Source organism: Ambystoma mexicanum, chromosome 6p, assembly GCF_040938575.1.
Source record: "Ambystoma mexicanum isolate Mex_15411 chromosome 6p, UKY_AmexF1_1, whole genome shotgun sequence".
Classification (NCBI taxonomy): domain Eukaryota; kingdom Metazoa; phylum Chordata; class Amphibia; order Caudata; family Ambystomatidae; genus Ambystoma; species Ambystoma mexicanum.
In genome coordinates this window covers 1,253,724,509-1,253,737,495 of record NC_090935.1, presented here as the reverse complement: position 1 = coordinate 1,253,737,495, position 12,987 = coordinate 1,253,724,509, and the positions used below count along the sequence as shown (strand labels likewise).

Genomic DNA, 12,987 nt, shown 5'->3' with positions numbered 1-12,987 from the left:
ATGAGGAATCTGCAAGAGAAAGGGAATCCATTGAATAAGAAATGACTTCTCCATGGATTCTTCTCTCCTAGATTCCTCATCACCCTCCCATCCAACCACGCAATGGAAGTGCCTGCAGTTAATGTATAACTTCTATATTGGGAGAAAGAGGTGAGCTCCCGTTTAAAGGGCTACTGTGGAACTTATTGGTGTGTTTCTGCATTCATTTTGCAGTCCTGTTCCGCACTGTTCCAAAAAATGAAAACAGTTTTCTTTTTCCTATGAGTTGAGGCTGTCTCAGTCAAATCGTTTGATTCTTCCTCCGCAGCGGATCTGCTTGGGGGAAGAAAGGTGGGTACTGAGGTTCTTAGTGGCACAGTATATGATGACAATGTCATCATGTCCAGAGTCGACGACTGCCGCATCCAGACAAGATGGATCGACGGCTGAGTCGAGGTGCACTACACCCCCTGTCGAAGTTTTCTGAGCAGCTGACGCTGAAATAGATATTTATCTGATGACTCTGCAGGAGAAGACTCCATAGAACATTACGGTAAGTAATTTCTCTGTAATTACGGGCTCATCAAGCAGCACACTTCGGAGACGGCTGCACCTCGAACCACTTACAGAAAAGCTAAGGAGGGACAAAGAGCGGTGCAGGCAGCCTTCAGTTTGAAATAAATAGTCGCCAGCACATAGTCAGGTCCCTCAAGGAAGGCTACCGTCTACTCACTTTAGAACTACTTGAACATCCTCAGAATGGGGATCCTGGCATTGGCAACCCGATGGGAGAAACAGGTTGGAAAAAGAAGCCAAGATTGTAACCCCAGCTGAAATGATCATTCAAGTACCAGAACTGACCGGCGTGATCTGGAGCAGGATCCAGAAATAGTGATAATTCACGGGAGCGTCCAGCGGCCCACAGGCATGACTGATTCAGCAGTTATGTTGACGATATTAATTGGGGGACCTATTATTATGATAGAGTTGTGACTTGGGCTTGGGTTCAGGGGCTGCCAAGTGGGAGGCAGTATGAAATGTTCTAGGCGACAGATCCCGAGGATGGGAAGGGGATCCTGAAACCCATTATTTTTTCTTGCGGTGGGAGGGGTAGTTGGGGGTTTGAGTGGAGAGGAATATGTGGGGGAAGGGGAGGGAATACAGGGGAGTCTAGTAAGGTGCAATAGGGGCAAATTCTTTGGGGCCGACTCTGACATTGTACAATTACAACCAAGAATGTTGCTGATCATATCCTTAAATGTAAGGCGGCTAAACTCTCCCGGTAAAAAGGTGAGACTGTTTCAGTAGCTAGTTGATCAAGATGTGGACATAGGGCTGAATCAAGAGACGCACTTGCTAAAAAAGGACTGGCGGTGCATACGACCTAGGTGCTTAAATGTGCAGCATTTTGCCTCAGCGTTGGCAGGGAAAAGGGATGGGGAGCGATAATATATAAACGTAGCATAGGTCTAGTGGTGGAGCATGCTAGGTTGGACCCGGAAGGTTGATATGTTATAGTGAATGTCAAATTGGGCCCCCGACTTTGGGATCAGTTTATACCGCCAATACGGGCCAGGTAGACTTTATATTGCACACCCTGAAAATACTAGCTCATTTTCCAAAGGGTGCACTGATCATAGGAGGCGACCTAAACATGCTTATGGATAAGTAGGTGGATCCTTCAGCGGGATAAGGGCGCAAGGTACGCAAGCCTCTTCAAAGCTCGAGAAAGCTGCTACCCTGGTGGGCCGGAGACCCATGGCGGGCCTTGCACCCTGACGGGAGAGATTTCTCTTACTTTTCACATGTTCACCAGGTGCACACAAGAATAGATCACATACTACTAGTGGAGACCTTACGGGGCCATGTATCAGAAGTAGGGTTGGGCGATTTCACGCTCTCGGACCATGCACCTGTGGTACTGAGATTGAAGTTTGGGTTGCAGCCACCGCAGGAGTGTATGTGGACACTTCTGTCCCATTTGCTGAGGGATCCGGTTTGGGAGGACTTTAGCCAGCTAATATTAGTGATACAACGTACAGTAATACTTGGGATGCATTCAAGGCGGTGGTGATGGGCAATTTCGTGTCTACGCGGGCACACCTGGCTAAGCTTTGAAAAAGTGAAAGAGAATAATTACTGTTTGAAACTGGAGACACAGAACAGACTGACCGACAGAATGGATCGCGCAGAGTACTTGGGAAGCTCACAACACTGAGGGGCCAGCTTAACACTTTGGACAACAACAGACACGAAAAATCCCTGCTCTCCCTGAAACGCATGTTCTAGTTCTATGAGATATATGATATGATATATTTTATTTATAGCACGCCTATACAGAAGTGTTTCAAGGCACGACGAGGCATGGGAAGGAAACAAGGGGAAACCAGAATGATCTTACTAGGCCCAGGAGGAAAGCTAACAAAACCGACAGGCTGTTATCAAGGGCACTGAGGGAAAAACAAAGCAGGGTCTGCATTAAGGCCATTAAAGATTCTGAGGGTGCAGTGACCCACGATACTGAAGGCATTGTTGAATCATTCTGATTATTTTATGAGAAACTGTACACTGCTGAAGAAGCGGGGAGGGGGCAATGTCACGGGTATGCCCAGGAGGCGGCGCTACAGCGACTTACTGTGCAGCAAAGACAGCAGTTAGAGGCCCCTATCAAAGGGAAGAGGTCCTTAATGCGATCAAATCACTGAAAGCAAGCTAAGCTCTAGCTGACGAATCAATTTGACAACGTATTGGCAGGAGAGCTCCTAGATCCCCTAGCATGTTCAATTCCTTTCTTGAATCTGGGGCAATATCGGACACAATGAATCGGGTCACAATTAGTGATCCGGAAACCAGGCAAAAATCTGGAAAGTTGTAGCTCATATTGTCCCAAAATATTACTAAATATGGATGAAAAAATGTTTTCTTAAATATTGGCATTGCAGCTAGAGAATGTACTCTCGGATCTGACCCACTCACCAGACTGGCTTTGTTATGGTCCGACAGATGTTTTACAACATACGGAAGCTGACCCATTTTATAGATAAAGCTACAAGATTCAGCAAAGGTCATACGCTCTTGTTTTCGCTAGACGCCGAAAAGGCTTTTGATCGGGTAAACTGGTCCTTCCTAAAGGAGTTTCTGAAGGGGATGGGAATGGGCCTTTAGATGGCTCAATGGATTGTGGCTACTTATGAATCCCCCACTACTTGGATTAAACGGAACGGCATGCTCGCTGATCAATTCACACTAAAGAGAGCAACTAGGCAGCGGTGCCCACTATCCCCACTCCTTTTTGCAATGGTGATGGAACCATTTGTACAAAATTGGGAGCACTAGATAAAGTTCAGGTCTTAGGACCTAAACTACCGTGACCCAGGTTGCGAATCCTCCCACCGGATGTGCAGAATACATAGATCTGACCATTCAGCTGGACCACCGCTTGAAGATCGAAGAGTGCATCGCTCTCACTCGGATAACAGGTCATACTATCTCCGCCCGAGAGAAAACGTGGCCCGTCATGCATCTGAGGGCCATCCTGAGCCTATGCAATTGGGGGGAATTTGGGGCCCCATCTCGAAGGGAGAAAAGATAGCATCACTTATGACCCTATTGTGGTACGGCCGGACATGTCCTTCGCGATTGTCCAGTAAAGCCCCCGAGGAAATCAGTAGGAGCCTTGGAAAAGGCAGAGAAAGAAGATCAGGCGGAAAACACCCAACGCCCGACAAAGATAGAGGCCGGCTTGTCGAGCCAGAAGAAGGAATCTTAAATCTCTCATATCGTTGTACCAGTCATCCTGATTACCCACCATAAACCCTCCAAAGTGCATGCTTTAGAAGCATACGGGGACAGCGGAGCGGTAGGCAGAAACATGGATCACAAACTCGAAAGCAAGGTTGGTATTGCTGTGTGCCCTAAGCCAGTGGTTGAGAACGTTACGGCTGTAGACGGTACTCATCTAATATCGGGACCAGTGATACAGTGCATGGAGGAATGCACCTTGCTCTGCCAGGATGAACATCGAGAAAAGATTTTGTTTGACCTAATCAGTGCTCCGCAGTTCAAACTTATTTTGGGTATTCCATGGTTAGAAGAACACATCCCGCACATTGATTGGCACGCAAGAACTCGTGTTATAGAGTGGAAAAGATTCGGGAAACGTGGTACCGACTGTATGAAGAGGGGGCCCTACTCTAGGATTGTTGGGGATCTTACCCCCGGAATATCGAGATTTCCAGGATGTTTTTGAGAAGGAACATGCCAACGTTTTACTTCTGCATCGGCCATACGATTGCCAGATCGACCTTGTACCTGGATCCCAGGCCCGTGCAGTCGGTTCTATGCCTTGACTTTACAAGAAAACACTCATTTGAAGACATACCTTGATAAGTACCTCGCTAACTGATTCATCCGATCATCGAAATCGCCTGCAGCTTCTCCCCTATTCTTCGTGCCTAAGAAGGAGTGGGACCTTCGTACTTGCATAGATTACTGCACGCTCAATCAGATCACAGTAAAGAACAGATACCCACTTACACTCATTCCGGTGTTGTTGGACCAAGTCAAGAATGCTAAAGTTTTTACCAAGTTAGACCTTCGGGGAGCCTACCATCTTGTGCAGGCTAAGAAAGGTGATGAGTGGAAAACTGTCTTCCGCACCCGATACGGTTTGTATGAGTATCAAGTTATGCCCTTTGGCCTGTGCAATGCCCCTGCAGCCTTCCAGAATTTCATGAATGACGTGCTACGGGAGTTGTTAGACGTGTGCGCAGTGGTGTACATTGATGATATATTGATCTACTCAGCCACAGTCCAGGAACACATTTCCCATGTTAGAGCGGTACATACCAAATTACGGCAACATCAACTGTACGTCAAACTTGAGAAGTGCTCTTTTCCATGTGACCGCAGTGGAATTTCTGGGATTTGTTTTGTCGCCACAGGGCATTCAGATGGATAACAGGAAGGTGGAAGCAGTCCTAACCTGTCCATCTCCCACATCGGTAAAAGGAGTCAAGTTTCCTGGTATTCGCCAATTTTTATCGGCGCTTTGTACCCGGTTTCTCTCAACTTGTCCATCCAATTACGTTGTTACTTTGGAAACGCAGGAAATTCGATTGGACAGTCGAGGCAGAAGAAACGTTCCAGGCGTTGAAGAGTATGTTCACTACGGCCCCAGTGTTACGGCATCCTCAATCTGATCTGCCGTTTGTGCTAGAGATCGATGCTTCTAGTGCTGCCATGGGAGTGGTACCGTCCAAAAAGGACCCGGACAGTTGCACCCAGTGGCCTTTTGGTTTAAGTTTAAGTTTTCTGCAGCAGAATTAAATTATGCTATCACAGACATGGAATTATTAGCTATCAAGAATGCATTCAAAGAATGGAGACATAACCTGTTCGGAGCTCGGCACACTATCACTGTCCTTACGGACCAATGGAATCTTCAATATCTGTGATCAGCGAAAGCAGTCATCACGGCAGCTCCGTTTGGCTCTGTTCTTTGCAGAATATGACTTTGTCATCACGTACCGCCCTGGGGTGCGCACCGGAAAGGCGGATGCCTTATCACGCATAGGGGACGGTGAAGATGTCTATGTTGTTCCAAGTCCGGTGAACATCATTCCTGAAGAAAAGACTTAGGGAGCTGTGGGTGTTACAGACTGCTCCTTATAGGATCGAAAGAAAAAGATCGGGCTCAGTATGACGACCACAGAGTTGGATGCCTGAGAGTCCAAAGGGTCTCTGTGTTCAATCCAGGAGGACCTAATGTATTTCCAGGGACGTCTATATCTGCCCTCACGGGCCCTTCAAGAGCAGGTCTTAGTAGACTATCATGGTGCTCTGTTGGAGGGTCATCCGGGCATCGCTAAGAATCGTCAAAGTTAAGCGATTGTTCTGGTGACCTACGTGGCGTAAGGATATCATCGCTTTTGTTCAGACTTGCGGAATATGAGCTCAGAATAAATGTTCTAAGCAAAAACCTGCGAGATTTCTTCAACCTTTAGCTGTTCTACCAGCCGCATGGCACACCATCCCAATGGATTTTATTACGGAATTGCAGCCTTGTTCTGGTTACAACACGATCCTGGTGGTGGTGGTGTTTTCCAAAAAGGCCCACGTTGTAGCTCTGAAAGAAATTCCATCTGCATCAGTCTTGGCTAAGGTCTTCTTGGAGCATATTGTACGCTTAAATGGTTTCCTGTCGGTGGACGTCTCTGATAGAGGCAGCCAATTTGTATCCCAGTTTTGGCAGAGATGCTGTGAAATGGCCAAGATTGAGGTGCGTTTGTCCACCAGTCATCATCCACAGACTGACGGACAAGAAAAACCAGACCCTAGAACAATATCTCTGATGTCTCCTCCATCAAACGGATAACACTTGGGTGGATCTGCTTTGGATTGCGGAGTACGCTTATAATAATTCACAGCATGCTTCTACCGGTTGTACCCCCTTTTACATTTTGAATGGTTGCCATCCACAAACCTCAGCTTTTGATCCACCAGAGCCTTTAGAGATGCCTGCGGTACAGAACTTACATGAAAACATTGTTTGAGATAAAGAGGAAGCCTTGGCACATCTAGCTGCGTCGAAAGAGAGCCAGAAAAGATTTTCTGATAAGCACTGAAGAGACACTCCAAGTTATTAAGTGGGGGACAAGGTGTGGTTAGCCTCTAGGCACACTGCTCTTAAAGGACTGCGAAAATTCCAACCTAGATTTTTGGGCCTGTTTCCAGTAGAAGCAGTTATCAACCCTGTAGCTGTGAAGTTGACCCTTCCATCCCATATGCGGATACACCCAGTATTTCATGCTTCCTTATTGAAGCCGGTGTGTCCGGGAACTAGAGTACAGGAATCTCCAGAACCAGTGATTATAGAGGGGGAGCCTGAGTTCGAAGTAAAAGACATTTTAGATTCTAAGGTAGTCGGGAGGAAATTGTTTTACCTGGTGGATTGGAAGGGGTATGGCCCAGAGGATAGAACTTGGGAACCCAGTAATAACATCCATGCTCCTCGACTAATTAAAAGGTTACATCAGAACCATCCGACTAAGCCAGGGCCGGAAGGTCTGTCCTTAGGAGGGGCCCGAACTGTCATGATCACCTCGAGGGTCAGAGGGCCGGGACCATTAATGCAGGCTAGTAAGGGTCCTTTGTGCAGACATGCGGGGGCTAGATGGTTATTAGCATGGCGTGCCAGGCATTCCTCATACTCACTAGCACCAGAAACACAGTGGAACCCATAGAGACTCAATGGGTTGAGGGGTTCCTTTAACATGGCCGCCTTGTGGGTCACAGACTGAATTGCATGAGAGAACTAGTAGTTGGGTGTGGAGGACTATATAAGCCCCGCCTTCGCACGTGCTTCGCGTGGCTCGGCTGACAGAGGCACAAGGCTTACTGGCGCTCTGTTCAGACCTGTAAAAGCAAGTGAAAATTCATGTTCTAAACGTATCCTCAGACTAAAGATTCCGCTTACCTGACACGAATTCCGCAGCAGCCGACTTCAAGTAGGAGGAGCTCTTTTCCGAATTCCGCGTCGCAGACCCGCTACGTTCTTCTACAGCCGAGGCCTGCTACCGCGGAGTCTCAGACCTCTGATGTTTCGACAACCTGAAAGATGAGGTATTTCTTATAAGAGATGTTTAACCAAAGACCGTTTAAGAAAGCAAAGTTACGCGCTTACTTACCGCAAAAGAACCTACATTTTCTACGAGTTTCCCAAGCGCTCTGCCACGCAGCTAAACCCTGCAGCAAATCACGTAGCGAAGTATCACATAGCGCTTTCCTGTTTACAAGGGCAGACTTACCGTGATGAGCAAGACTTTGTGGCGTTTTCTGAAAACGCCTGTGTTTTTCTTACCTGTAGTTTTTCCTTCTTCAAACCTGCGAGAGAGAGTGAGAGATTCACCATCTGACTACAGCAAAGCTCAAGCATCAAGATATTTACCATCTCAAGGCTCTTCCGAACTTTTCAGTCAGGAGATTCTATTCGCCTCATTACCCACGCACCCTTGCACGACAGCAGGATGGAGAGCTCCCTGCTCTAAAATCACAGCTGAGAGGGGAACAGGGAACTCGGATTAATGTAAGGAAGCACAGCAGGGTGGGGAAGAGCTATAGGATTGTGACCCAAATTTAGAATCATTCCATGTCCCTTTTCTCTCGTTGACAACAGGGGCAACTTTGTCCCATCCAGCAGTCCCAGCACACAGAGTATTCAGACAACTTACGCTCCTGCAGAGATAAGGTAAGCGTTACAGTGGCCCGTGAATGCCTCATGCACCATGGCGAAGATTTACTTTGGCCTTAGGACAGCAGTGTCCAATACAGCGGAATACATCCCTGAAGGGGAAATGAGGGACAGATTCCAGTCCCTAGTCTCTGATGGCATGAAGGCAGCACGCTAAATGCTGCAATAAGGGCTGGACAGGACACAGAGAGCTGTGTGGGTAGGGCAATGGCCACCAGCACTGCGGAACGAGAGCAAAAGAAGCCAGAGACGCCCGCACAGCCTGGCTAAAAGACTTTAGGCTGGTTCTTCCTGGGTACTCGAGTCCCAGAGCCAATGAAGGTAAAGGGAACATTGCGGGAACCGCTAAGAGCTTGGAGGTGCGGGAGAGAGACAAACTTCACGGGAATAAAGATACAAAGCATCTTCTTTGTGGCAGTGCTTGGGAAGAGAGTCAACCAAGTGTGCCTACCGAGAAGGGAAGATTACCAAGGGTCTGAGACCTGAACAGAGGTCAAACCTATGTTAATACAAGTCCTCTTCCTCGTGGCAATACTTGGCAGGAGAGTGAACCAAGTGGGCCTGACAAGAAAAGGGGAGCAAGCAAGCTCTGGGACTGAAATGAGTACAAGGTGAAGATCGGAGGCAGGAACCATCTAAAAAGTGGTAAAGAAAAGACCACTGACGGGCTAAGGGGAGCCTGGGACTGTTGCAAAAGTTGCCCAAGAAGACGAAGGGAAGGAAGCCATTCCCCCTGGATCCAGCATGAATATTATCAGAGAAGCTAGGGGAAGGGAGTCATTCCCCCTGTTATTGAGTGGAGTCCTGAAGAGACATTCTTTTAAAACACCAGGAGAAGGGAGTCATTCTCCTGGTGAGAGAACTTTTCTTTTGATTAAGACTCTTTAGTTATAGTGTAAGGGATAGAGGTAGGGATTTTTACTTAGGACGGTGCTTTCTTCAGTTACGGACATTCTGACAGACCCTTTAGTTTTTAATTTGAGCAGGGAAACCCTTCTTAGAGTTAGGGATAGCTATGTTTTTAAATACAATAAAAGTCTTTGCCAGCCACCATGACACCTCCTGGTCCGTTGCCTAATTCTGCACCCATACACTCCCAAAACCCTGCTCACATACACCCATACCATCCTTGCCCGCCTTTTCCCCTTCCACCACTGATAGAATTATTTGCTATTGCAACATTACGACTCTGCCCAGTATAGAAAGTACTGAGACGAAAAAGAGGATAAGAAACCCATGGGGAAACAATAGGCAAAGCTATACAAGTACTGACATGAAGAACACCTCAGAGTCTGTACAATATGAGATTGAAGTTGTGATCTGATCTGGCATTTGTAACGCGCCTATACACAAATGTTTCAGGGCGCGACGAGGCAAGGAAGGGGGATCAGAGTGAGGACAGAGACAACGATCTTACTAGGCCAAGTGACATTACATCACGCAAGTGCAGGAGATGGGGTGAGGAAAAGTGCCAGGGGAAAGGGGAGGTGGCAGTGCTGTACATAGGATCAAAACAATAACAAGAAGTGCGGGCAGCAGGTAGCAAGTGCATGGATAAGTTCAGACAGCAGGTGTCCAAAAGTGAAGGTTGGGGGACTGTAGGGTTACAGATACAGACCCAAGTGCAAAGGTTTCCGGGAGGTAGTGCGGGTGTGCAACTGGGCGGGTGGGGATGTGGGCCTGAAATCAGAGGGTAGCCAGGTGACCAGTGCAGTGTCAGACAGGAAATCAGCAGGGGAGAGGAAGAGAGAAGGCAGAAGCAAAGAGGAAGGTCTTGAGGTGCTTCCGGAACCAGAGATGGTTGTCCTCGAGTTTCAGGGAGGCTGGGAAGGCTGTTCCAGACGGAGGCCCCAGCCGAAGAAAGAGATCTACCACTGACTCGTTGCTTGGAGAAGTTGTTGGTAGTGCGAGGGCGGAGTTATCAACTTCAAGTTAACAGGAAGAACAGACTAGTTTGGTGGTGTAGCTCGCATCGCAGCGGCAAGACAGCTGGAGAGACAGCTGGTTAGTCTGATTGCCCAGGGAAGTTCAAACTGGGAGCCCTGACTTGGAGAGAAGGTGAACCAGCAGTGCCTGGGACGCCGAACGCACAGGCTTAGCAAAGGAAGACCCGAACAGAAGCTGGAAGCAGGAAAACGGTGGTGGCACCTCGCAGAGGTAGACAGGCGAGTACAACATCTCAGATGCTGTAGCGTCCGGCAGACTATGCAGCAACCACAAGAGAATCCGAAGGGAAGGAGTAGTGCGAGGATGCTGATGCTGTGAAACCCGGCCCCAGGCAGAACTGGTGAAGTGCTGTAGCATGCAAGAAGCCAATGGGAGGGTTGGGAAGTGCAGTAGGGGTCACAGAGAGGTGCCACAGAGAGGTGCACCAGGAGCAGTCTCCATCGTCTTAATGCTCACCAGAAAGAGTACACCATTGATAAGTGCATCGGAAGTAATCTCCCTCATCCTAGTACTTGTGAAAAGGAGAACAGAACAGAGAGGTACATTTGGGACAGGCCGCTTCAACAGAGTGAAGATAAGGGGAGAGAGAACAAAATAAAGCAAGAAGCTGTCAGACATGACCCCTCATCAGTCATAGTGGTAATCCAAGAGGATATATAAACTACAGGACAAGGCCAGCTAAAGAATCGGAGGGCTTGGGGATACCAGACCCCTCGGAAGAGCAACCCACATTTCTATACTGCCTGGAAGTAGTTGGGAACATTTATTGAACGTTGCTACTGAAGTGTTGGAAATACATTGAAGAACCAAGGGCCAGGAGGTGAAGGGAGTAATACCCCAGGTCCCATTTTTGTTATGGAAAATTTACCAAATTATTTCTATTGGAAGACTGGAGAAGGAAAACCAGGAGAAAGGTGTCATTTTCTTAGTTGAAGAACTCACAAAGTTTAATTTAGTTATCAGCCTGAGCTTTTAGTGTTAGTTTAGTTGGTTACTGACAGACAACAGTAAGAACATTTTTACTAGCCGGAAAACATCTACCTTCCCATCCCTTCCACCGGATATGGAGATGCATGGTTGGACGCAGATTTCCTTCGGCCTTTGGACAGCGTTGGCCAATTCAGCCAAACACATCCCTGAAGGGGAATTGGGGAGAGATTCCAGTCCCTGGTCTCTGATAGCATGAAGGCAGCATGCTAAATGCTGCAATTAGGGCTGGACAGAGAGGACTGTGTGGGTAGGGCCATGGCCACCAGCACTGTGGTTAGGCATCACTCTTGGCTAAGGACGTCATGCTTTGTGGCCGGTGTCCAAACCAGCTTGTTGGACATGCCATTCGACAGCAACAACCATTTTGGAGCCAAGGTTGATGCTGCTGTCCAGAAGATTTAGTTGTCCAAGGCGACTGGTAAGTCTTTGGAGCTTGCTGTGCAACAGTCCTCTGCACAACTGCCGTCCCGGGGCAGGGGTGTTTGCCCCTTCACCACCTTTCCCCAGAGAGGCTGTGGTCCATCTGCCCTGGGGAAGAGGCAGACGCTTCCCGAGAGGTTGAGGCAAGAGGTTCCCAGTGGAGTGGCGCTGACTCCAGCTGTGCCCTCCGTCCCCGCTGTGACCTCAGTGACATGTTTTACCATGCATCTCCAGTGGCGGTGAAGGGAGGCTCTGCACTCAGTACGAGAAAGGGGGTGGTACTCCACCTATTTTCTGGTGCAGAAGGACAGAGGCTTGCGCCCCATTCTGTATTTGCGGCTGCTGAACTTGTTTCTATGCAAGGACAGGTTCAAAATGGTTACTCTAGCCCAGATTCTGCAAGCCCCCAATCTGCAGGACTGGTTGGTTTCCCTGGATCTTCAGGACGCCTACTTCCATGTGCCGATTCATCCTGAGCGGTTTAATTAGTGTTTTTTGTTACAGGATCCAAAATCTAATAAACATCTATCAAAAAAGAAAATTGTCATTTTTTGGAGAGAAGGTGTAAATGTAACATTGAGATAGTCAGAAGCATTAATAGGTCTTGTAACCCCCATTTGTCGAATCCCCTTTTCTAATTGCTCATTTCAAATAATAATTCTAGTTGTGTAGTTGGTTAATTCGAACAGTTGTACATTGATCTGTGTAAGTATTAATTTCTGCTTTAACCTGTAGATAATGAAGATGAATTCTATGATGCCCCAACCAGTCCCGTGGATGATATTCCATTTTTTGAGGTATCCGCTGGTTCTTTGAGCAGATCTGGCAGTGTGCGAAGAAAGCGGTTACGGTTACAAAAGCAGGAGTCATTGAAAAATATGACAGAATTTCAAATGAGATTTGAAATACCAGAGGTATGTCAATTTATATCTTCATTTTTAATGTGTGAAAGCTATTTAATGGTTAACAATGCACTACAGTATTAATGCTAACATACTTGGGTAGGCAGAAATATTTAAAAATAAAGTATTTAAAAGTCAAAATCAATGATACACATGAAATGATTTAATATTATTGATGCTATAGAATTAAAGCTTCCCTTTTGAGCGACTGCAAGAGTTACATTTCTTTTTTTTGTTTGAAATTTGTTTATTGAATTTTGAATAAAACATGTCAACAACAAGAAAACTTGCTTTCTTGCCCCTTTCCTTCCATGCCTTTCTCCAGCCTTGCCCCCCCCCCTCATTCCTTGGCTTTTGCTTAATCTTATCATACTCCCGAATACCTGTTTCCCCACTAAGAGTTCCATTTCTAAGTATTTTGCTACTTTAAAACTTACATTTTGTTTTCGAAAGAGAATCTTGCCGACTATATTTCACTAAATTTGAAATCATTTTCAG

The 12,987-nt window shown here is 47.1% G+C and overlaps 1 protein-coding gene across 5 annotated transcripts in view; it reads left to right on the top strand.

Moving 5' to 3' along the window:
- VPS13A (vacuolar protein sorting 13 homolog A) overlaps positions 1 to 12,987 on the top strand; it is a 2,994,934-nt gene that overhangs the window by 939,591 nt on the left and 2,042,356 nt on the right. For all 5 annotated transcript variants that reach the window (XR_011280366.1, XR_011280367.1, XM_069625905.1 and 2 more), the window contains exon 25: positions 12,323 to 12,501. Coding sequence is in view for 3 of the 5 variants with exons in the window: in XM_069625905.1 (XP_069482006.1) it covers positions 12,323 to 12,501 (179 nt within the window). In the remaining 2 variants the exon portion in view is untranslated. The remainder of the gene's footprint in view (positions 1 to 12,322; positions 12,502 to 12,987) is intronic.